General features: G+C 33.5%; 1 protein-coding gene across 1 annotated transcript in view; it reads right to left on the minus strand.

Moving 5' to 3' along the window:
* Nucleotides 1-24,794, minus strand: part of LOC137649337 (corticotropin-releasing factor-binding protein) — a gene marked incomplete at its 5' end in the record, with an annotated part of 300,484 nt that overhangs the window by 150,727 nt on the left and 124,963 nt on the right. The window contains one exon of the mRNA XM_068382319.1: nucleotides 15,137-15,294. Within this exon, the coding sequence (XP_068238420.1) occupies nucleotides 15,137-15,294 (158 nt within the window). The remainder of the gene's footprint in view (nucleotides 1-15,136; nucleotides 15,295-24,794) is intronic.

A 24,794-nucleotide genomic window follows, 5' to 3' on the forward strand; every position in this document is an offset into this window, starting at 1 on the left:
TATTGCTGTGGTATTATTGCCTTCTACTTTGGAATATTACCAGTGGTGTTTCCGCTGTAGCTATTGAAATTGTCCCCATAGTTATTACTAAACTGGTTTCCATGGTTCGGAGAATATTTGATACTTGGTCAGAACGGCGGTAAAACTTCATACCAGCGGAGTGTTTACGACTGATATCGTAACCTTCACTCAGCGTCGTAACTAATAAGCGTGATCCAGGAAAGTAATTTTCTCATCCTTCCGTAAATTTTGGAAACTTTCATTATAGTATTAAAGTGTCATCTCATACAATTGCAGCATGCTCCTCTTAATTTCTTGATACCCCTTCCTCAGGTCCTGAGACAAGGCAAGATACACACTGCGTCCTTTTTCAATAAGGGCACTGCAATAACATATGACATTTATCTTCTGGCCATTTATCTTCTGGTCATCCCATCGTCGACCCGACCGTTTCTAAATGAATAAAAAACTTGTGGGGAGCTTCTGCCGTGAATTTTGTGATCAACACTTGGGCATTCGCCACACCAAATATGGGATCGTGCAGAGCAGTGGTCACACCTGTCTGAGTTGATGACAACCTTGCACCAGCATTCAACAGTTCCATTTCCCTTGTATGCATTTCAAATGCTCTTGCTTCTTCTCTCCTTCCTTCTTATCATCTTTCAATTTTTCTTGCCTCTTCTCTCTGTCTTTCTTCCATTTTCCTTGCATGTCTTGCAATTTCTCTTGCCCCTTCTCTCTCTCTCTCTCTTTCATCCCGTCTTGCAATTTCTTTTGCCTCTTCTCTCTCTCTTCCTTCTGGTCTTGCAATTTCTCTTACCTCTTCTCTCTTTCTTCCCATTCTGCCATCACCTTCAATTTAATAAAATTCTCTTCTGCTGCAATTCGTCTAATCTCAGCTTCTACATTCATTTCTGCTTTCAATCCTTCAGTTTTTGAGTCAATTGGTACTTGCTTCTCTACGAATTCTGCTTCAGCCTTCCACCAAAGGTCGGAAGCTGCTGCAATATTATCTTCTGGCAACTTTTCTGCGTTTATCAACACTAAACTGGTCAAACATTTAATCAAGACATGGCCCTGCTATCACTAATATTTAAAAATGACTCGCTCAATCGCAGAGTCTGAGCACAAAAAAAAAAAAAAAAAAAAAAAAAAAAAAAAAAAAAAAAAAAAAAAAAAAAAAAAACAGCGAATTACGTAAACTCCCGAGCTCCAAACTCGCCTACGTTATATTACATAAATCCGATACACACGACAGTACTTCTGATCTCTGAGAATGATCCGCAACTACCAGATGTTAGTATACAGCATATGAACATTGAATATCTAAAGGTCTCTTTACTTTACTCTCAAAACAAAACTGGGTGAGCACTTTACTTTTAATAGGAACTATTCTTTAATGAAACTTTTTCTTCGATTCTAAGTCAGGGATACAAGCATGGTACTGAATTAATTGCTGGTAATTGAAATAATACACATTGTAAGAATATATATATATATATATATATATATATATATATATATATATATATATATATATATATATATTTATATATATATATATATATATATATATATATATATATATATATATATATATATATATATACATATATATATATATATATTCTTACAATGTGTATTATTTCAATTACCAGCAATTAATTCAGTGCCTTGCTTGTATCCCTGACTTAGATATATATATATATATATATATATATATATATATATATATATATATATATATATATATATATATATATATATATATATATATATATATATATATATATATATATATATATATATACATATATATATATATATATATATATATATATATATATGAATATATATATATATATATATATATATATATATATATATATATATATATATATATATATATATATATATATATATATATATATATATATATATGTGTGTGTGTGTATATATATATATATATATATATATATATATATATATATATATATATATATATATATATATATATATATATATATATATATATATATATATATATATATATATATATATATATCTTCTATAAAAACAAAAATTTAAAAGTATTACCCAAAAATAAAAAATCACATCAAATTTAAATCTGAACTAGACCTTACACTTATGACAAAATGACACTTCAAGAACAATACAATCTCTTGTTTCACTAGAAATTAGTAAATGTAAATATTTAATTTTGACAATTAATGAAAAAATGACACTAACACTGTCAAAAATAAAAAATAATTCACCTTTACATACAAATAACTGTTACTCTTACGACCTTTGGGGTCACACAAGGTTACAGAACTGTTAAGCAAAAATAAATGCGCTTCACTTTTTAACCAAGTCATACAATGCCAGTCACAAAAAATAGATTTCAAAATGTAAAATGTACCTACATAAATACACTTTACTTTTTTTTTAAATTAATAACAAAATAATACCAATGTTTGAAAGTACTATGTACGTTTGAGAGAAAACATTTAGTGGGTGGATAGATGCTGGTGAGAGGACTGTCGGATGTATGGCTCTGTCAGGTTTGTCAGTCTGGATCTCTCTCGCCAAAGCAGTGGGAGGCCCTTTTATGTCATCCTAAGATATTCTAGAAACTTGCAGCTAATTCAAGCAAGCATTCACGAACCACTAACAGCATTGCCAACGAGGCAGTTTGAAGTAAGGGTCTATCATCACCTGATGATGGCAACACTCTCAGCTTACTCCGCCCACCTCCTCTCGTAACATTATAAAAAAAAAGAAATAAGTTTAGTTGAGAACCTTCATGCCTCTTCTAACCATGCTGAAACATGATGTGTGTCATACAACATACCTTTTAACAAGCTAACATAAGACTTTGTAACCAAAGTACATGAAATAAGAATTCAATTTTCAAAACCACATAAATTTAAATTTACAGAACTGAATGAAAATATAACTAAATGAATGAAGAAAATGTTATGTAATTTACATACATTTACTCAAACCTACATGAGTGGAACTACTAGCATTACGTGAATGAAGTAATCTACTCTCACGTTAGATCAGCTTTGTAAGATATATATATATATATATATATATATATATATATATATATATATATATATATATATATATATATATATATATATATATATATGTATATATATATATATATATATATATATATATATATATATATATATATATATATATATATATATATATATATATATATATATATATATATATATATATATATATATATATATATATATATATCATCATAAACATCATCATCATCATTATCATTATTAGCCATTACTAGTCCACTGCAGAACTGGTGTTTGCCAAGCTGGTATTCGAGTCACGCTCAAACTCGTTAGTTTCTTTGGTCGCTGCAAACTCATCCTATGAGCTAAGGATGGGTGTCTTGACGGACCCCATAGGTCTATTTGCTGTGTCATCAGCAGCTATCGCCTGACCTTGCTTGGTCCTAGCTTGGGCGGAGAGGGATCTTGGGCGCTGATTGTATGTATCTATGGCCATTCCCTAGGGTATTGTCCCGCTTGTAACGGGAATGTCACCATCTCTTTCCTCTGCCACCATTCATGATTGGCCTTTAAACCTTAAACATATCATTCGCCTTGCGTCTTGGTTATGGTCTTCCTATGCCAGTCCACATCCACAAATTTTCTTAGTTCGTCAACCCATCATCTTCCATTCCTTTCCCTGTTTCTTTTGTTTGTAATCTCTAGGGACCCATTCTGTTATTCTTAATGTTTTTCTATTATCTGTCATTCTCATTATATGTCCTGTCCGTGTCTATTTCTTTTCATTAAATGTTGTTGAAATATCATCCACTTTAGTTTCTTTCCTATCCATGTTGCTCTTAGTATTATTACTATCATTATTCTTTTCATAGTTCTTTGAGTTACAACAATCTCATGTTCTAAGGCTTTAGTATTATCATTATTACTATTACTTGCTAATTGGGAAAGCAGGATGCTATAAACCCAAAGTCTCCAACAGGGAAAATAGCCCAGTGAGGAAAGGAAATGAACAAACTTTCTAGAGAAGTAATAAACAATCAAAATAAAACATCTCAAGAACATTAAAATCATTAGAATAAATCTTTCATATGTAAACTATAAAAGCTTCCAAAAAAAAAGAGAAATAGAAATCAGATGGAATCGTGTGGCCGAGTGTACCCCCAAGCAAACTCTACCCAAAGAGAGTGAAAGACCTATGGTACTATCCAAGACTAGAGAACAATGGTTTGATTTTGGAATGTACCATAGCTAAAGAGTCTCTTTTACCCTTACAAAGAGGAAAGTAGCCAATGAACAAGTACATTGCAGCAGTTAACCCATTGACTGAGGAAGAATAGTTTGGTAATTTCAGTATTGTTAAGTGTAAGAGGACAGAGGAGAATGTGGAAAAAAATATGCCAGACTATTTTGTGCATGTATAGGCAAGGGAAAAATTAGTCCTAAACATAGAGAGTGATCTTATGTAGTACTCTGTCCAGTTAAAGGACTCAATATTTCCTAGTGCTAGTATCTCAACGGGTGGCTGGTGCCCTGGTCAACCTACTACCTCCAGATTTCTGATGCATAAGATAAAACTGGTAGGACCATTTGATTAAATAATTTTCGTTTTATAGAAAGTGGTATTTTACATTTCATGATCTCATTTTGTTTACCAAATGCTTTCTGCCTCATGTTATTCCATCTGTTAATTTCGATCTTGTGTACTGAGGAAACACTTAATGTCTGACATCATCAGCTGTAACTCTAGAAGAAAGGTCTCAGACACACCGTTCTACTTGCATCTGATTATGGTTTTTCTATGCCATTCTATGCCTGCAAATTTACCTATTTCATCAATTCAACGTAGATTCTTGATCAATCAACACGATTTATGTGTTATATATTAGCATAAATCTTAAACCAGAAAATTCCATAAAATTGGCCATTTCTAATATGAAAAAAAAAAAAAAACATTTCAAGATTGAATTTTACTTGCAATAATTTCATAATGTAATTGAGTATTTACAATTATTGTAGTTAAAAAGAAATACAGACATTCTCCTTCCAAGTGATTACTAGCTAATAAGCTTAAACTACCTCAGTCATTATAAGCATGTAGCTATATTAGGAGACACAATTTTTCAATGCCTCATAAAATATGTACCAAGAATTAAATATGTAGCAAAACCCACACAACTTTTGCGTTTTGGCTGAATTTATACTATTATGCAGGAATCATATTTGATTTGGCAGCCATCTTGAAAATTAATTTATTTCAATACCATATAATCTTATCATCCGAATATAAAGACGCACTTGTGTACCCAATTCCATGCTTGTACTAAAAAGTGCACAATATTTTTAATAGCCTCCTGTACTATTTTAAAGACAATGGGTAGATAAATGAAGTGTAGACGTTAAGGAAGAAATTATATTGATTTGAAGAATTGTCATTCAATCTGCCCTATTGGTGAAGGAAACTAAAGGCGAGAAACACCTGAAATAAGAGTAGTACTGCGAATAGCGAAACCTGAAATCTTTAACAGCTTGGATTAAGTAAAAACTTACGAAATTCATGAAATATGATTTCACATTCAATCTATAAGAACTTCCTTAAGGTCAAATTTATTGCAAAGCAACATATATGAAATGTAAAATTTACATATGGTTTTGCGATCACGATAAACTAAGGAAAAATATTGTTGCAAAATTCTGGCTTTTGATTTTGAAAAGCAGATTTATATTTAATTTAAGCATAACAGAGAAGTATACTTTGAATGGAATATCGAAAAGAAAGAACATAGGTTTTTAATAAAAAAAAAAAAAAATAAAAAAAAATCCGACAAACATTATCACAATAGAGTTTTTATAAATTTTCTAACGCATGATTTTTTTTTTTTTTTTGGCAACGCCAATGAATAATAGCCAATGAAACTTTAGGCAGTGAAAATAATAATCGACCCTAAAATTATATGAAGCATTCCCTAGTCTAGAGATAAAATCCAACATGCTCTACAAAAAGATCGCCGTCCATGATATAACCTCTGCTCATTGGAAAACTACTATAGGTAAAGTGGTTGGGCATGTACTTAGTAATAAATGAAGGTATTGTTCTGAATTAACGAATTTATTTCTAAAAGAAGAGACTTTAGTTTAAGAAGTGTGAAGCAAGCAATGATTAACAAGTGTTCACATGAAGATCATATCCTTTAGCCAGGATGATAGATGCATGGTTGATATAATTTCTGAAAGGATTGTAAAGGTTTTAAACAATTTTAATAAGACTTGCTTGCATGCCAATAATGATATTATATTAGGCGCATTTCAAATTTTTTTTTTTTCTTATTTACTACTTCGTTCGATATCAGGCTTAAGCTGCCTGCCTGTAGTTGCGACCACGTAGACTACTACATTATTTTGTCGTTATTATGTTACATTTGCAGTTCTTGATATAAATTTTCTGTCACTTTTGGTCAGGAGAATTAAGCAAGCTCTTCAATGCTTTCTTATATGTATTTTATATGAGTTTGACATATATATCTGTTCAGCCTCTTAACTATGATAATTGTGTTCAGAATAGTCACACACACAAGCATTCTCCACATCACGCTATCCCCTTTCCCTTTTGACGCCTTTGATTTTCTTCTGATCCTCTACACGGAATAAATCTACAAAGTACTCAGTAAATAATCCATGATAGTGCCTCCATATCGATGATTATACAAACACTATTTTCTTTTTATTCGTAATTATTATCGAAAGCAAAAGTAAATATTTCGATCATTTCTCTATTTTTCCTTCAAGTTCCTTTCGTAATTTTGTTATTTTAGATATTGTCTAGTCAAAATAATTCTTTCCGTATTATTAGCATAAGATGGTTTTCTTGGTCTCCAAGACAAAAGTATTTCAGATAAGGAAATAGAAATACAGATAAAGGTCTTCCATTCAGTTTTAGGTTGCTTATAATCAAAATGAGGGACAACGTGAATCCCTGAAAGAAGAGGGGAGCCACTTTTTATGAAACATCCACCTCTCAATCAATTGATTAAGGCCGGTTCATAGAGTTTGATAAATACTATCTTTTCAAAGCAAAAGAAGGAGTTATCCTATTCACTTTTTCAAGTTTGAGATATTGGGAAATTCCAAATGCAGCTTCTATTCATTTCAACACGGCTGTGACAAATTGGAGGAATTGTCAAAAGGTAAATAGAATCGACAACTTTCACCTCCTATGAATATTTATTAATCAGATCAGTTGGACATTTGAGAGGATGTCTATAGAATTTTCCTGTCATAGATAGAGCATGCGCTATACTAGATTTGAATAGAATACATATAATGAAGTTGCATACAAAGACGCATGTATATGGTCTAGCATAGAGTAAATATTTTATTCATGTATTTAATTTTTGTATTCGAGATGTATAGCCAGCTCGTAAGGTGAGTTCCACTCATGTAGGTTTAAGTAAGTGTATCTAGATTACATAAGAGTTTCATCACTCATTTAGTTGTATTTTCCTTCTTTCAGTATATGTAGATTTACATTTCTTTTAAGAATTAACTTTTTATTTCGCGTAGTTTTGTTATGAAGTCTTTTGTAATCTCGTTTAGGTATGAGTATGAGGGATTACGTTATTTTTATGTTTTCACGTGGTTAAACAGTTCATGAATATTCACGAAATATATTTACTCTTAGCTGAAAGAGTTGCCTCGTAAGCAAGGTTAATACCGCTTCTTCTAATTACTACGTTGGGAACCTTACGCCGCTAGAGCCATGCCCCACACGCTAAGAGAATGATCAACTAGAAATTTCTAGATGAATTAAGTCCATATATATATATATATATATATATATATATATATATATATATATATATATATATATATATATATATATATATATATATATATATATAGGATTATAGAAATGCATAAGCATTTACCCTTCATCAAATAGCTGTATGTGCTGATGATTATGTATAGACTCACAAAGAGTCCAAGTGTAATGATGAAAGGTTTAGTAGATTAAAGGACTATATGGACACAGATATGTATACTAATATAGATGTTGTAGATCAAATGTCTAATTCTGATTCACATGTCAAGTCTCAAAGTAACAGTTTTAATAGTAATTCTATTACTAGCAGTTCTATAATATGTAATTATTGTAAGAAACCAGGTCACACGGTGTCTGAATGTTTCAAGTTGAAAAGTGAAGAAGATAAAACTGCAGATCTTTTAACTCTCTTGTAAGTCCCATTATAGTGTGCTACCAGTAGAAATTAACACTATAAATGACGACGTTTTTTGACAGGAAATCTGTTAATTCCAAGACTTGTTCCAGACCAGTTGATAAGGTTTTCCAGCAATATACTGCTAAGGGTTTTATTGCTGTTGTTGGGGCTCACTGCCCCCTTTTTTATCATGTGTGATACTGGTTGTGCCCAGTCACTTGTTTTGAGGGAAGTTGTCCCTGTGACAGAGGATTCGTTTATTGGGAAGTAAGCTCCCGTACGTGGAGTTGGTGGTGGCCATGTTAGTGTTCCCTTGCATTGTATGGATCTTCATTGTGACTGGTTATCAGGGCCTACTGTTGGTGGTGTGGTTTCTGGGCTGCCTATTAATGGCATTAAATTTTTGCTTGGTAATGACATGGTAGATGAGAATGTTGATGTCCGGCCAAAGATGGTTGATGAGCCAATTCTTGATCAGGATTTGGAGGGTCTCTGTTCTGATTTGTCTCCTCTGCTTTCTTCGAGTGCTGAGACTCACGAGAAGACTCAGAGATCTACCTGCACATCTAAAAATAATGTGTCAGTTCAATAATGTCTCCAATGTTGTTTTTCTTACCGACTTGCCTCGTGAAGACTTGTTTGCTTGTATCACTGCTTCCACTAGTAATTGTTCTACTGAGTTAACGTGTGAAGATATGTTAGTTCCTGATAATTGTTCATCTTTTGACTGTTTTACTAACATTTCTGGTGATGATGTGTTAGTTCCTAATAATGTTTCTGATGTCAACTATTGTACCAACCTGTCTCGAGAAGACATTTTGGTTCGTAATATCAGGCCTTCTGACTGTTCTACTTAGTTCTCTTGCAATGACACATTAGTTTGTGATGATTCTCTTTTTGAGAATTCTAATAACCTGTCTGTTGAAAGTACTTTTGTTTGTGATGATGTCTCTTCCAATGATGATATTAACTTGTCTTAGATAATTTTGTTTCATCAGTTTGATAGTAATTTGTCTTATTCTAGATATGTGACAAATAACGGAAATTTTGTTATTAAATGAATATTGTAATTCTGAATCTGATTCAAAGTTGATTGTAGTGGGAAAGTCTGACCATGTTTTGTTCAGGTTATCCCTGTAAATCGAAATGTTAATGTCCTCAGTCTCATTCAGGAACACCATATTACTGCTTATTTTGTAGTGAGTAGGATTTTGAGATATGCTATAAGACATTTACATTTGCATAATATTTGGCAGGATGTGATTCGGATTTATTATGCTTGTCCTGTGTTCCAAGCTACTGTGGAATCCAATAAGTCTTATCTGAAAATCTCTCTAATGTACATTTCTGCATTTGATATATTATTTTGTCATGTTCTTAAAAATGATGTTAAACCGAAGCCGGAAAGACGCCTACTATGAGATTCTGGGCCTCTGTAACACGGTTTTTTCGCAATAATTTTTTATCTATGAATTTCATTAATATAACGCTTATTCAGAATGCACATTATATCTACACATAAATTTTGACTATATTCTGCATTAAGTAGGTTGAATAAATTTGGTACTTTTAATGTAAAAGTGACGTTTTTTTGTAGATGGGCCAACTTATTCAGAGAAAAGGTTTCGAACGCACTCGTTACATAACTTATGACGGCATTTCTTCCCTCTTTCTCGATCGATGATTGGCTATACGTAACGAAAGCTATACCTCTGCCAACAATGGCACAAAAGTTTAAATAAAAGCAAAGCAGTACATCTTTATGAACTTTGAAACCTCTCCACTGATAATTGTCATAATGAACAAACCAACATATGTTAATAAATACAAAAACACTTCGATTATTAGTCTAACTCTCAAAATAAGTTTCCTAAGAAATTAAAGTCTACTTTATAGGTCACAATCAGATTGACAAGGTGTAGGGAATAGTTGTTAATTTTAAAAAACGTAGTAGACAAGCTCATTGATAACTGCTATATCCAATGTCAAGCAATTTTTATTTATTGTCTATCTACCTACCTATTTACTGAGAAAAAAAAATAGAAGCCGGTAGCGTATTTTGGCTTTAAACCTTCACCAATAATTATCGTCAAAATATTGACTTCATGAGGCTCCACCCACTTTGGCCTCGTTATAATTCAGGATAACACTGAAGGCTGTCATGGGCATTGTTGGATCAGAAAATTTAAATTCTGGCTATAAAAACTCATTTCTCGAGTAGTTGTAAGAAGTGCTAAATGATCCTCAAGGATCCCAGCCGTTGGCCTAAACGATTAATTCATGTATACTACTGTTGCGGCACTACTGCTACAGTAGTATTACTACGCTAGCACAGATACCCCACCCACATTTATGTATCGTTCCGCCATTCATAAAGTCTTTGTCATGTTTTTTTTTTCACTGTGCAATAAGCCATGGCCTCCTCAGAAATTAAGTTTAACATTAGATGATAGGTTATTTCATTAATCTGACAAATTATGGCAACTGGGTATGTTATTGCCGTTGTTGAAGCTAAAGATAAAGTATGGTATCATTCCTTCATTGCATTATCATCTTTACTACTATTTGTTTCCCACATGTAGTAATTATTTTAAAGGATAAATGAATTATGTTCACTTTACTTCTATAAATTCCCATTAGATGTACAAATAAAACTCCTAAATCTATTCATGATTTATTTACAAAATGCAGTCATGACCAAAACATAGCCAACACGGAGGATCTGTTGGTCTGATGGAGAGTTTAGCACAAAAATCTTATTTTAACAAAAATAGTTATATAAAGACTGTTTACATACAATCTCTCTTTCTCTCTCTCTTTCTTGGTGGCATAGTGAATAGTTAATGGAAATGTTCAAAACCATGAATGACATTACAAGTATTATAGTCATATTACGCTAAATACAAATCAGACCATAAACATTGGGTTTAAACTAGAAACTGAATAATTACCTATTCAGGCTATAGTAAATATGGCAACGCGCTTTCTCTTGACTGTATAAAGTTGTAAGTCGTAAGATAAATGCAGTTTTGCAACCACGGGGGCAATTCCTAATCCTGCTAGCCATTCTTGACTGTTTTGGGTTTCAGAGCCGATGGAACAAGGTGAATGGGTGTCTGGTGGATGGGCGGGGCAAAATTTTGTCAAAAGGTGTTTACATTGCTTACGTAATGAATGTTTCCGACTCTTGGCTCGTTATCACTGGCCATGGCGTCGGCTAGATAATTTTTACTCTATAAAAATTAAAACTATCGGGTTTAGGTTATTGATAATGCTGACAAAATTTGTGTGTCGTTGTAAAATATACATATGTCAACTTTCAGCTACATCCGATGCATTGATAAGGAGCAAAGTACAAAAAATCCGTGTTACAGAGGCCCTGAATCTCATAGTAGGTTAAATAATGCTTGAAAATTTGGTATCTACTAAGAAGATACCTTTTAGTTTTCATTGCAATTATTTTTATTGATATTTTGTTATTGTCCAATCTGTAAATTTTGAAGTTTTACTTAAGGTTCGGAATACAAACCTGTACTTTATTTTCATTGAAATGAAAACGTTATATTTGTAATCTTGTACGATAATATTATTTCATTTACATTTGTGAATTTTTTTTTGTTAATGATCCCCTACTCTTTGCTAGGCAGGATAATTTGTTATATGCCCACTAAATTCATGTATATTGAATGATTAAATTTGTGAAAAGGGCTGATTTTTTCCTCTATGATGTAAAAAAAAACAACAGCAACAATAAATGTGCTCATGTGTGTTGATATAAAAATATAATAATTTATGAATGATATATCGTTGTGTTCTGGGACGAGAGTTTTAGACATTATTATTATTATTATTATTATTATTATTATTATTATTATTATTATTATTATTATTATTATTATTATTATTACTTACGAAGCTACAACCCTAGTTGGAAAAGCAGTATGCTATAAGCCCAGGGGCTCCAACAGGGAAAATAGCTCAGTGCGGAAAGGAAAAAAGGAAAATAAAATATTCTATGAAGAGTAACAACAATAAATATCTCCTATATAAACTATATAAACTTTAACAAAACAAGAGGAAGAGAAATAAGATAGGAGAGTGTGCTCGAGTGTACCCTCAAGCAAGAGAACTCTAACCCAAGACAGTGAAAGGCCATGGTACAGAGGCTATGGCACTACCCAAGACTAGAGAACAGTGGTTTGATTTTGGAGTGTCCTTCTCCTAGAAGAGCTGCTTACCATAGCTAAAGAGTCTCTTCTACCCTTATAACAAGAGAAAAGTGGCACTGAACAATTACAGTGCAGTAACCCCTTGGGTGATGAAGAATTGTTTGGTAATCTGTGTTGTCAGGTGTATGAGGATAGAGGAGAATATGTAAAGAATATGCCAGACTATTCAGTGTGTATGTAGGCAAAGGGGAAATGAACCGTAACCAGAGAGGAGGATCCAATGTAGTACTGTCTGGCCAGTCAAAAGACCCCATAACTCTCTAGCGGTAGTATCTCAACGGGTGGCTGGTGCCCTGGCCAACCTACTACCTACTACCAGCCGTCTGACGGTAGTGAGTTATATACAATATGAGTCTCAAATGGTACGTGGCGTGGCGTCATGTTGCATAATGATTGTCCTGGGCGCCTCTTTTCCATCAGGAACATTCAGGAGTATAGGTCCCTCGTAAATAAAGGACAGGTGACGAGTGAGAAAGAAGAGTCCTGACCAAAGACTACTGGTGAGTGGAGATATTTCAGCTACATCTACTGTGACCTGGAATTTGTTACTGAACTTGCAACGATATATCTTTAAGAAAATAAAGAAAATTCCTCTGTTCAACATCAGAAGCTGTGTTCCTATATATCAACTTTTTTATTCTGAAACTAAGCAACGTCGTTTGTCCCTCGCTACATAGAAGTTTGTGAAGTCAACTCAAAACCTTTTTTTTTTGCAAAAAATTATATTAGGAAATAGTTTTTGGATGTCATGGGTACTCGGTGGATCTTGTATAATACTGTAAATATTTATGTTATATTTAAATATAGTTAGATTTTGTGTATGCTGGCTATCATTTTCCTTTGCTGGCAATAAATTGCTGATATTTGATCAACTTTTTGAGTGGATTTGCATAATCTACAGCGTGTGCGATAGTTGAATGTAACACAATAAAATTAATCCCTTCATATCTCCTATTCATCACCCCACCAAAGTGTTTCATTCAACGTTGCCTTTCTTCAAATTCTGTTGTTATAACAGTGTGTGTATATATATATATATATATATATATATATATATATATATATATATATATATATATATATATATATATATATATATTTATATATATATATACATATATATATATATATATATATATATATATATATATATATATATATATACATACATACATACATACATATATATATATATATATATATATATATATATATATATATATATATATATATATATATATATATATAGTATGTACATATTTAAATATACATAGGGATTTATGTGTGTATATATATATATATATATATATATATATATATATATATATATATATATATATATATATATATATATATATATATATATATATATATATATATATATATATATATATATATATATATATATATATATATATATATATATATATATATACACGCATACATATACAGGATCTCTCTCTCTCTCTCTCTCTCTCTCTCTCTCTCTCTCTCTCTCTCTCTCTCTCTCTCTCTCTCTATATATATATATATATATATATATATATATATATATATATATATATATATATATATATATATATATATATATATATATATATATATATATTCACATGGTACTTGAGCGCATTGCTTTGTTTGTAATGAATAAATATCTCAGTGGTGTCCAAGAATCGAAGAGAACATGTCTTCGGAAAATCTGAGTTCCCCGAAGACGGGGAGGGCTTTTGAGATCGGTCATGAAATTTTGTGGAGCCTTAAACTTGTTTCATTTCAAAGAATATTAAAGTTTTTATTCCTATTTTGTTTTCTATTTAATTTCAGAATATGCAAATATTTCTGCCTTAAAATTTTCACCACCAGAGCCTTTATATTAAATTTTCATCGCTCAATAATTGTAGCCTGGTGAAAATTCACTAAAAAAATTAAGAAATAAATTGATTCGAAACGATGGGAAACATGAATATAGTATTCCTGCTAACCTCAAAATTATTTTGAGGACAGATTTTCAGAAGATATGCTTCGACACACACACACATACACACACACACACACACACACACACACACACACACACACATATATATATATATATATATATATATATATATATATATATATATATATATATATATATATATATATATATATATATATATAATTTTTTTGTTTGTTTGTACTTGGCCAAAAAGATAACATGATAGGCATTATGTGCAGGAATGCTCTAGCTTCTCAAAATGACTTCACAATGAGCAATGAAATACTTATTTCTTTAGTACACCGTAAAATGCCTTGAATAAATCATATTTTCCTGGTGAACACGGTGTCCGACACACCCCTATTCATATGGTAACAGAGAAGAGTGCTTCATGGAATTTATATGATCAGCTACAACAATTATTAGTATTTCTGGTAAGGTATATAACAAAACAGGAGGGAAAAAAATCAACGGCAGTGATTGCCAAACCATTTTTGGTGAAACTCCTATATATTATATAATTCGTTTATATAACTTTCTTATTGACGCATGCCAATTAGCTTCAATGTTTATAATTGGTTTACTACAGAAGAGTTTTTTTTCCTATCAGGGACGGATCTAAAATATACCTTGGACAAATAAAATGGAATTTAGTTTACTTACGCTGACAAGGCCGTCAGTGTCGCAGTCAACATTCAAGTAATCGAACGAGACCTGGATAGCCTCGTCCGGTTGGCTGACGAGGTAGACCCCACAAACATCTCCTGTCCCTCGGCTCTTGTAGTAGTAAGTGCCCTCCTCCAAACCCACCAAAATACACTCTGTAAGAAAGATGATTGACAAAATATTAGCCTGATGAATTTACATAGTATGTTAGCAGTCAAGATACACTCACCTCGAAAGCAGGAGCATCTTGAATTAAGGATTTGTCATCCAACTCACTTTTAATGGATACCAGGCCATTTCGTAAACATCTGCTGTGATATGTATAAACTCGCACAAAATAGAGGTTGAACTAGATGTTACCATGAGAGTATGAGTGTTATTGAGTATCAATTCAAAATCTAAAACTTTTTGTAACAGTCTCTTACGAAAGTATCTAATACATAAAGAAAAATCTCACACTCATTTATTGTTACGGATACACCACATCCCTTAACAGGAGATTGCTCTAGAACAAATTAAATTGTTAACTACAATAACCAGTCCCTAGCATCAAAACTAGCCATTCATATATCTCCAAACAAACATAATCTGCAGCATGCCATCCCATAATTAAATACATTGCGCACCATAACTGCGCCTTGCACATTGAAACTACCCTGTTCTTGTGGGTTTTCTACCCCATGAGAATGATTGAATCTCCTTCTCAAGGTTTCCAAAATATAAACTCTTCTAACAAACCTATACCCCTCTATTCTTTTCTCGTAGGCAAACTTCATAAAAAAATTATCCTTATTTTTACCTATGTTGGTTTTTAATAACCTCGTCACTCCTTTTCTTTCACCCCTACTGACGTTTCTTCGATCTCTTTTATCACTCCAACCACAGAAGTTTTGACTTCCCATGAAAACATTCCACATTAATATCTGAAGCTAATACTTATGAACAAACAGTAACTCTCCTACCTGAAAAGCTTAGCATAGCTATGCTTTCATTACATACGTTCTCGCCAATCCCATCAGATTTTCTTCCACATTTGCTACATTGTATTGATTGAGTTCCATATTGAACTTATCTGGACTAATGAAGCATATGCAGTAGCAAATCTGGTTCCTCTATTTTTATGACCTTTGGATTTAGGGTACTGTGCGCTGCCTGAGACTCTCACTAGGTGCGGGTTAAAATGTCCAAGGAGGAGGCTAATGCTAAAACCAATTTTCAGATGATATATCCTGCTTATAGTTTGAACATCACCATAATTGTGAAGGGGATTATGTGTACACTTAGCAACAGTGAAGTGATAAGCCTTAATTAGTGATGCAGTGGTGGCAATTGTGAATCAAGTATATGCAGCTTATTTTTAGTTCTATTTTCATTCTCTGTGACACAAAAACATCGTCCTTAAGATTGTGATAAATTTTCACTGGTGGGAAGTTCAAATCCCTCAAGAAGAGTTTTTCTTAACCTTTACCCTTTGTTTAACTTTTATCAAGAAAATAGTTTTACACGTTAATGTTTACAAATATATCTATTTATAATACATATATTTATACATCAATATTGTTTTTCACGATGTGGTTTACAATTCACCATATTTATATTTTAACATTAATCACTCAGATAAATATTTACAAAACTTAATAAACAAAACTAGCTGACAATGCGATAAATAAAGATTAGTACAATGTATACATTTTAAACTTCAATGATCATCAAGAAATTTATTATCCATACAAATATTAGAGATTTTTATCCTCTAGTGACTTTAACAATATAAATCTTGTTCTGAATATTCCTCTTTTGATAAAGGAAATCATGATTAACTCATCTGCTGAGGGCATTACCTTATGAAGGTGCCAGATCCCCGTTATAAATTCGCTTATTAATAACATTGCTGTTTCTATCTCTTTTAATAGGCCTGCAAATCCAGTTTTAAAACCTTTAGAAAACTCCCTGTGTGTATTTTACAAATCTTGTTCAAAAAAGTTTTGATATTATTCACAACTGTTTTTCTAAATCTACAAAAATATACTAAGTGCATAATTGTTTCAGCCTCTCCAGAATTACCACACAAATAACTGTCCGTAATGTTCATCATAAATAACCTCTCCTTTGTAGCTAACACTTCGTAGCTGTATTTAAACAATATTTCCCTATTTACTGGACTAATCTACTTATTATATAAAGTTTCCTATATTGTATTCCAGGTAAACAACGGATAACTTTCTTCAATACATGACAAAACTGATTCCCCTCTCAGCATGAGACAGTAAACGTGTTTTAATTCCAGCAAAGGATAGGTCTTTATCTTTATCACAGGGTGAAATATCGTTGTTATTTTGTCATAATATGTAGTGCTAAAAATGGTGGATTCACTTAATCTGTTAAAATCTACAAGGTAAGAAAGCCTCAGCTTACAATAATATGCAGTTACTTCACATCATATTGATCTATTGACAATACTTTTGTAAAAGCTGTTGATAAGCAAACAAATGGCTTTCACAGTTAGATTTGCAATACCACATACATAGTTTTCCTTTTAATAGGTTGATCATTCCTATTCTAGAGATATTTAAAGGTAAACTTTACTATATATTTACCAATATCAGCTGGAATTGGATATACCTGAGAAACATACCACGCCTTTGATAATGGTTACATTAATTATTACGCTTTTGGAATAAAGTTAGTCTTCGTTTACAAAGTGGCCCTAACATTTTAAGAATATTATCTTTGATGTTTTCCCAGTTCATCCTTACAGATAGTTCATAATCATTATTATGAATTATACCTTGGATCTTAAAACTGCCTTGTTCCACTTCTATCGCTGTTTTTGGCCATTCGAGTTTGTCTTTCTACTACCCAATTCCCACAATGTACGTTTTCTTTTTGTTAGGTTTCGCTCCACTTGCTTCTTGATACTCATTAGTAACCCGTGAAGTTTCCTCAATACCTTCCAACTTATTCACAATAATAGTACTATCATCAGCAAAGCCAACCACTACAAGTTTTAGCCCATTCGAAGATTTGGAGAAAAAGTTCCCAACCTAACCTTAAGCATTCTATACAATGGTTCTTGAGCTATAACAAATAAAATCATCGATAATGGACAACCCTGTCGAACAGACTTGCTTATAAGAAAAGGGTCAGATATATGGATATGGTAAATGTGTAGGAGAGCTCCGTGGAAGATCTTGAAGAATTTAAACACCTACAATTCACTATTATATCATATAGAACGCTTATATAATAGTCAATATATGAGCAGCTTCTATTTAACATAGATATTCGTGTGTATAGTTATGTTTCACTTGGATTTTTTTCTAAGTGTTTGTTTTTGTTTACTGTGTGATGTCTTGGCTAAAATGAGCTGTTTCACCGCCTTACTGCGTATGGCAGACTAGTTCTCAATGCTATTCTAACCAATAACAGGTGTTTTCTTGACGTCACACTGTTTGAAAACCAATCATGGCGGTTTTTACAAATCTAGCCAATGCTGACACTTATTACTTCACTTATCCCTGCTATTTTTCCACCAGTTACCACAGTTTACGTGAAGTTCCGCGGAGGAATATTTTTGCACGTCTCGGATCTCCCTTCAAACTGAAAAGCTCATTTTGCCGTGAAGTATGGAGCAATTAGCAGGACCTTCATCCCGTTCCGACTGTGTCACTTGTGACAATTGCTTTATTTCTTATGGGGATTTTTGTGTACATTATTCAGGGAAAGTTGATTTGCTAATTGCATTTGCTCAACGTCATGGTTTGATTTTGGCAGAGAAAAAGTGCCCTAATTGTGAAAATGTGTGCCGTATAGATTACAACAAATTAGCATTCCGGTGTGATCGTAGTGTGGTTACTCGTGGGAAAAGGAAGAGGAGGTGCAATTTTTTCGTGTCTTGTTTCAAAGGTACATGGTTTGGAAACGCAAAGTTAGATATTGAGACTAATTTGAAGTTTGTGTTCCTTTTTTTGCAAAATGTGGCCTTAAGGGGGGGTCGCAGGGGGGGGGGGCGGAGCCCCCCACCCCCCGGTAGGCCTAGGTAGGGGTACAGGGCCCCATAGGCTAGGTTAGGTGGGTGTCTTAGGTTCGGTGATGCCCTGAAAATTACTGTGGCCTTAAGGGGGGGTCGCAGGGGGGGGGGGGGGGGCGGAGCGCCCCCCCCCCCCGGTAGGCCTAGGTAGGGGGTACATGGCCCCCAGGGTAGGGTAGGTAGTTGTATTAGGTTCGGTAGTGCCAAAAAAAATAACTTTTCTCCTCCTCCCCCCACCCAAAAACCCCGCTTCCCACTGGGGTCCCCCATAATTGTAGTAGTAGGTTTATGCTTACATTTCCTGTGTAAGAGTTAGGTGGTTGTAGGAGGATTATCTCACAGTTTCAAGGTAACTGTAGCTCTAATTTACTGTTTTCTTTCGTTTTCTACTTTTAGAAACTTTTAAATCGAGCGCGGAGGTCTCCTACACAATTACCATGGATATTTGTAGATATACAACTTGTCTTACTTCTGGTCCCTTTCTCCCTTTTTCATTCGTTGACTTGGCTCCACCTCCATGCCCATCTCCCCTTCCATTATTGTTCACACTAGAAGAAGTATTCTTTTTATTCTTAGGTATTTCAGGGAAATCTCCCTCATTAAAAATTTAATTCCTCTCACCCATATTCAAATTGCAGACCTTCGCTAGATGACCTCCTTTCCCACATTTCTAACATGTTCCACTCTGCCCACTATATAGGAAGGTTAAATCGTTAAATATATGATACTTTAATTTCTAGCTAAATACAGGAACCATATATTTTTCCTAATGGCTGTCTTCTGTTTTATACATTTATGATCATGATTATTTAGGCGAACCACCCGTGCATGAGTTTTTGTACCCTATTATATAAAGACAGTTCTGAGGGACCCCTGTGGGAAACAGGGTTTTTTGGGTGAGGAAATGTAATAGATGAGTGATTTGCAACAATAATAATGGTCAGCACACGATAACTAGTTGGAAAAATATATGGTTCATGTAAGTGGCTGTAAATAGGTCAAAACGTGATTATTTAATACTTTTGAGATTTGTAAAAGGGTATTATACAGAACCTAACAAACCCACCCAGGTCACAACCCCTAGCCGGGGGCAACCCCCAGACCCCCCTCCCCAAGTCACAAACCTTCCCAGGTCACAACCGCTAGTCGGACGTCCCCTTCCTAGGTCACAAACTAAAAGTAAATCACAAATAAATCCTTACAATATGATGAAGTAAATCACAAATAGATCATTACATTATGAAAAAGTAAATCACAAATAATTCCTTACCTAATGATTGACACAGTCACCCCCCCCCCTTTTTTTTTTTTTTTCTTGGCTATCTTTACAGAAGCTTTGCAGTGGAAAATATTCTTGCCTTCCCTAATCATTAAGTCAGAATCGGACCTTTGAGGCATTATTTCGCTGTTATTTTCTAATTTCACGCGAGTAACAATAGCTTTAAACTAAATGCAGAGCATTTCCACCATAATCAATTGTTGACATAAACGAAGTTACATTAAATTTTGAAATACATTGATGTACTTCCCTCTAGGAGACGTCCTTACGCGAGGGTGTGTAAGTTGAAACTGAAAGGGAAGGTGATCAAGAAATGGTTTTTGTAGAACAATATCCAGGAACTTAGGAAGAACTACTCGTAAGCTGTTAATTGGTTTGAAAAAAAGAAAGAAAAATTAACAAGAAATTAAAAAAAACATGACAAATACGTCAATGTAAATGCACAGAAAGCTCCACAAACCATGGGAAAAACGCATGCGCAATAAGTCCCCTTCAGTCTCTCAGATGTAAACAATGGACTTGAGTGAAAAACATACTTCACATTTTAATAGACCAATACGTAACTTATTATGCCCCAGCCCTCTATTAAACGTATAAAAAGAATACCCAACTAGTAAGCACTCGTTCATTTCTTATAGCGAATTCCAGTTGCGCTAGAAATTAGAGTATCATATATTTACCTAGCCACCAATATAAATTAATGAAGGGATATTTCCTTTAACGCGCATCTTTGCCGTGCAAACTCCATTGAATAAGCCTTCAAAGGGCTCAACTGCAAATGTTTAATGCCTTGACTGTTCTACCTTTCAATACCTATTCAATATATCTATTATCACTGTATAATCCATCTCAAACGGTGTTTTCCTTATCGATACATACGAAACTTATGAACTTATATTTATAGCTTTCACAGAGGCTGTTTCACTTGACTTTATAACCTTATCGTCAAAATTCTTTAAAACATCAGCAAATATATCTGCTAAGATTAGCTTTACCACAATCTTACTTCGATTTATATTCTGAACACCTTTTATGTCACCAATTACTAATTTCATAACATTAAACAACACATTACTAACAATTCCCATGGTCACACAAGGCGCTGTAAAAAGCAAGGCAAAGGAGTCTTTTCCCCTGAGAGCATGTTGTGAATTATAAGCCATCTTAACTAACCTGCTTTTATTTTTGGTTAACTACTTGTACTGTGTTTATCCGGGAAACGGAGGGAGAGCGAGAGGGAGACACTAGGAGCCCCTAACCTCTGGTTTGCTCGGTGTGTAATTGAGTATAATTTACCTGAATTACAACACTGATTTGGCACATATAACACTGAAAACACAACACTAATATCGCAGCAATTTTATATACTGCTGGAACAGTAGAAAAACGAGAAAAAGACCCAGGGATAATCTCAAAATTTGAGAAAAAAAGGAGAATTTGAAAACATGTCTTCTTTCTCTGCCCGAATAAAGTCAAGTCCAGACTTTTAGCATTAGGTAACATTTCTTATCTATACTGTGAAAACCAACCCCCGCCCATGCAGAAAAGGATTAAGACCCTCAATACATGTGGGTGACAAGGAGGCGAATTTATAGCTAAGTGTTCAATGGTCGCTTTTATGATTCAGTTCAATACCTGCTTCTACTCCAGTTTGTTTTCTATTACTGAGTACATAAAATACTGAATCAGTGTTTCAGTGGTCTATGGCTCAAATTCAAATGGAAAGGTTATTCATATTGTCTAATATTTTTTGCAGTATTGGAGGTTATAACGTATCTATTCATATACGTATGCACCCACATGCACACACACACGCACGCACACACACACACACACACACACACATATATATATATATATATATATATATATATATATATATATATATATATATATATATATATATATATATATATATATATATATATATATATATCCAACAACAACAAAGCACCCGTTTCTAATCCATTGCAGGACGAAAGCCTCAAGCATGTAATTTTATGTTGGGGGTTCGGCCATTTCATCACAGTACTGTGGATTGGTAATGGTGGGAGATTTGTGTCTGATTGTTCACACAAAACCAACATAGTACTGGTGGCCTTGACTAGTAAAGGTTTGTTAATCATGACGATCAGCAAACCCTTTCAGCATGGTGAGGTTGTACATATATGTGGATATACAAGTTTTCATTGTTGTATTTATTTCTTTTTATGTCTGTGTTTGTTTTTCACATAACTCAACCACTATTTGACCGAATTTCTTGAAATTTAGCTGCGTCATTGGTCACAATCTAAGTACGATTTGATTAGATTTTGCGAGTGATTGGGTCAAAGGACAATGTCAAGGGAGCGAAAAGGTAAAAAAATTCCTTTTGCTATATTGTGGTCAATTTTTATCCAAGTTGTATGAAACTAGTGTCGAAATGTGCATAATTCAATTGCATATCTTGCGATATACAACAAGATCAAGGTCAAGACCGCAAGAAAAGTCAAAACGGTCTTTTTGCTATATCGTGCTCAAATCTCATGAAATGAAGCAGATTTATTGGCCATGACCCAAAATTATTTTATTAGATTTTGGCAGTGATTGGGTCCAAAGGCAAGGCAAAAGGTCATGAAAAGGTCATAAACATCTTTTTCCAATATTGAGGAAAAATCTTTTGTTCTAATTTGCATGAACTAAAGCCAAAATGTGCATAATTCAGTTACCTATCTTTTGATGTACAACATGATATAGTGATATCATTACACTAGTTAGTGGTTGGGGTCAAAGGTCAATGAGGTCAATGAACTTCTAGAAACTGTGGGTGTTGTCATTAAGCAGCCATTGTTAACCTACTAGGCGTTGGCGAATGTATGTAGGTAGTAAGTTGGCCAGGGCACCACCCGCCCGTTGAGATACTAATGCTAGAGAGATAGGGAGTCTTTTGTCTGGCCAGACAGTACTTACAGTACATTGGATCCTTCTCTCTGGTTACGGTTCATTTTCTCTTTGCCGGCACATACACAGAATAACCTGGCCAATTCTTTACACCTTCTCCTCTGTCCTCATACACCTGAAAACACTGAGATTACTAAACATTTCTTCTTCACCCAAGGGGTTAACTACTGCACTGTAATTGTTCAGTGGCTACTTTCCTCTTGGTAAGGCTAGAGTAGACTCTTTAGCTATGGCAAGCAGCTCCTCTAGAAGAGGGACGCTCTAAAATCAAACCAATGTTCTCTAGTCTTGGATAGTGCAATAACTTCTATAGCCTACCATGGTCTTCCACTGTCTTGGGTTAGAGATCTCTTGTTTGAGGGTACACTCGGGCACACTTTTCTATCTAATTTATCTTCCTCTTGTTTTGTTAAATTTTGTTATAGTCCATAATGGAAATATTTATTTTATTTTAATGTTACTCTTCTTAAAACATTTCTTTTCTCCTTTTTTTCCTTTCCTCACTGGGCTAATTTCCCTGTTGGGGACCCTAGGCTTATAGTACCCTGCTTTTCCAACTAGGGATGTAGCTTAGCGAGTAATACTAATAATAATAATAATAATAATAATAATGATAATAATAATACCCGTACTAGTTGTAAATGCATTTTTACTGGACAGGTTAACATAATTTTTTCTATTCATAGTTCATTTATGACAAAATCTATTTTAAAGCTGCTACTGATCTTCAGAGATTTAAAATTTTTTATCCATTACTTCCCATATACAGTTTATTTCTTAATTTCCAGGCCTCTAAGGGAGGCATTCCCAATTGGAGCTCTGTGGCTTGTATTGTTCTGCTTATCACTCATGAATGAGATTTTTTTTTTCCCACATGAAATATCAAATCATGATGCTTTGATGGTACAAGATTATATGTGATTCCATAAAACCATCAACAGCTGACAAAACAACTTTGAGAAGGTATTTCAACCAACGAGATAGTCTTATCAGTTTATGTACTTGGTTGGTGATCACACTAAACTCCAAGAGGTTTTAGTAAAGGTATGCAACTCTTTTCAGAAAAACACTTGACCAAACAAGCGAGTTTCTATGTATGCATATGTACTTCATGAATTTAAAATCTGATAACAGTATTTACCAGCATTTAGAAAAGATTATGAATGCTTTATATGAGAGTGCAGTGATAGAAGACGCAGTAGAGGACATATACAGAATGAATAACTCATCAGCAAGACTTCCAAATAGCTACAGTATTACTCTCATAGCGCTTGAAAGTTAAGATCAGGTCAAGTCTTGAAAAATTGTTACTGGAAAGATGGTGGTTAATTAAAAAAACGTAAGTTTTTGTACTAGGTATGTGAAAGGTGGAAATGAATTAAAAAGCAGTAAAAAATGTGTATAAA

This window comes from Palaemon carinicauda, chromosome 11 (genome assembly GCF_036898095.1).
Source record: "Palaemon carinicauda isolate YSFRI2023 chromosome 11, ASM3689809v2, whole genome shotgun sequence".
Lineage (NCBI taxonomy): Eukaryota > Metazoa > Arthropoda > Malacostraca > Decapoda > Palaemonidae > Palaemon > Palaemon carinicauda.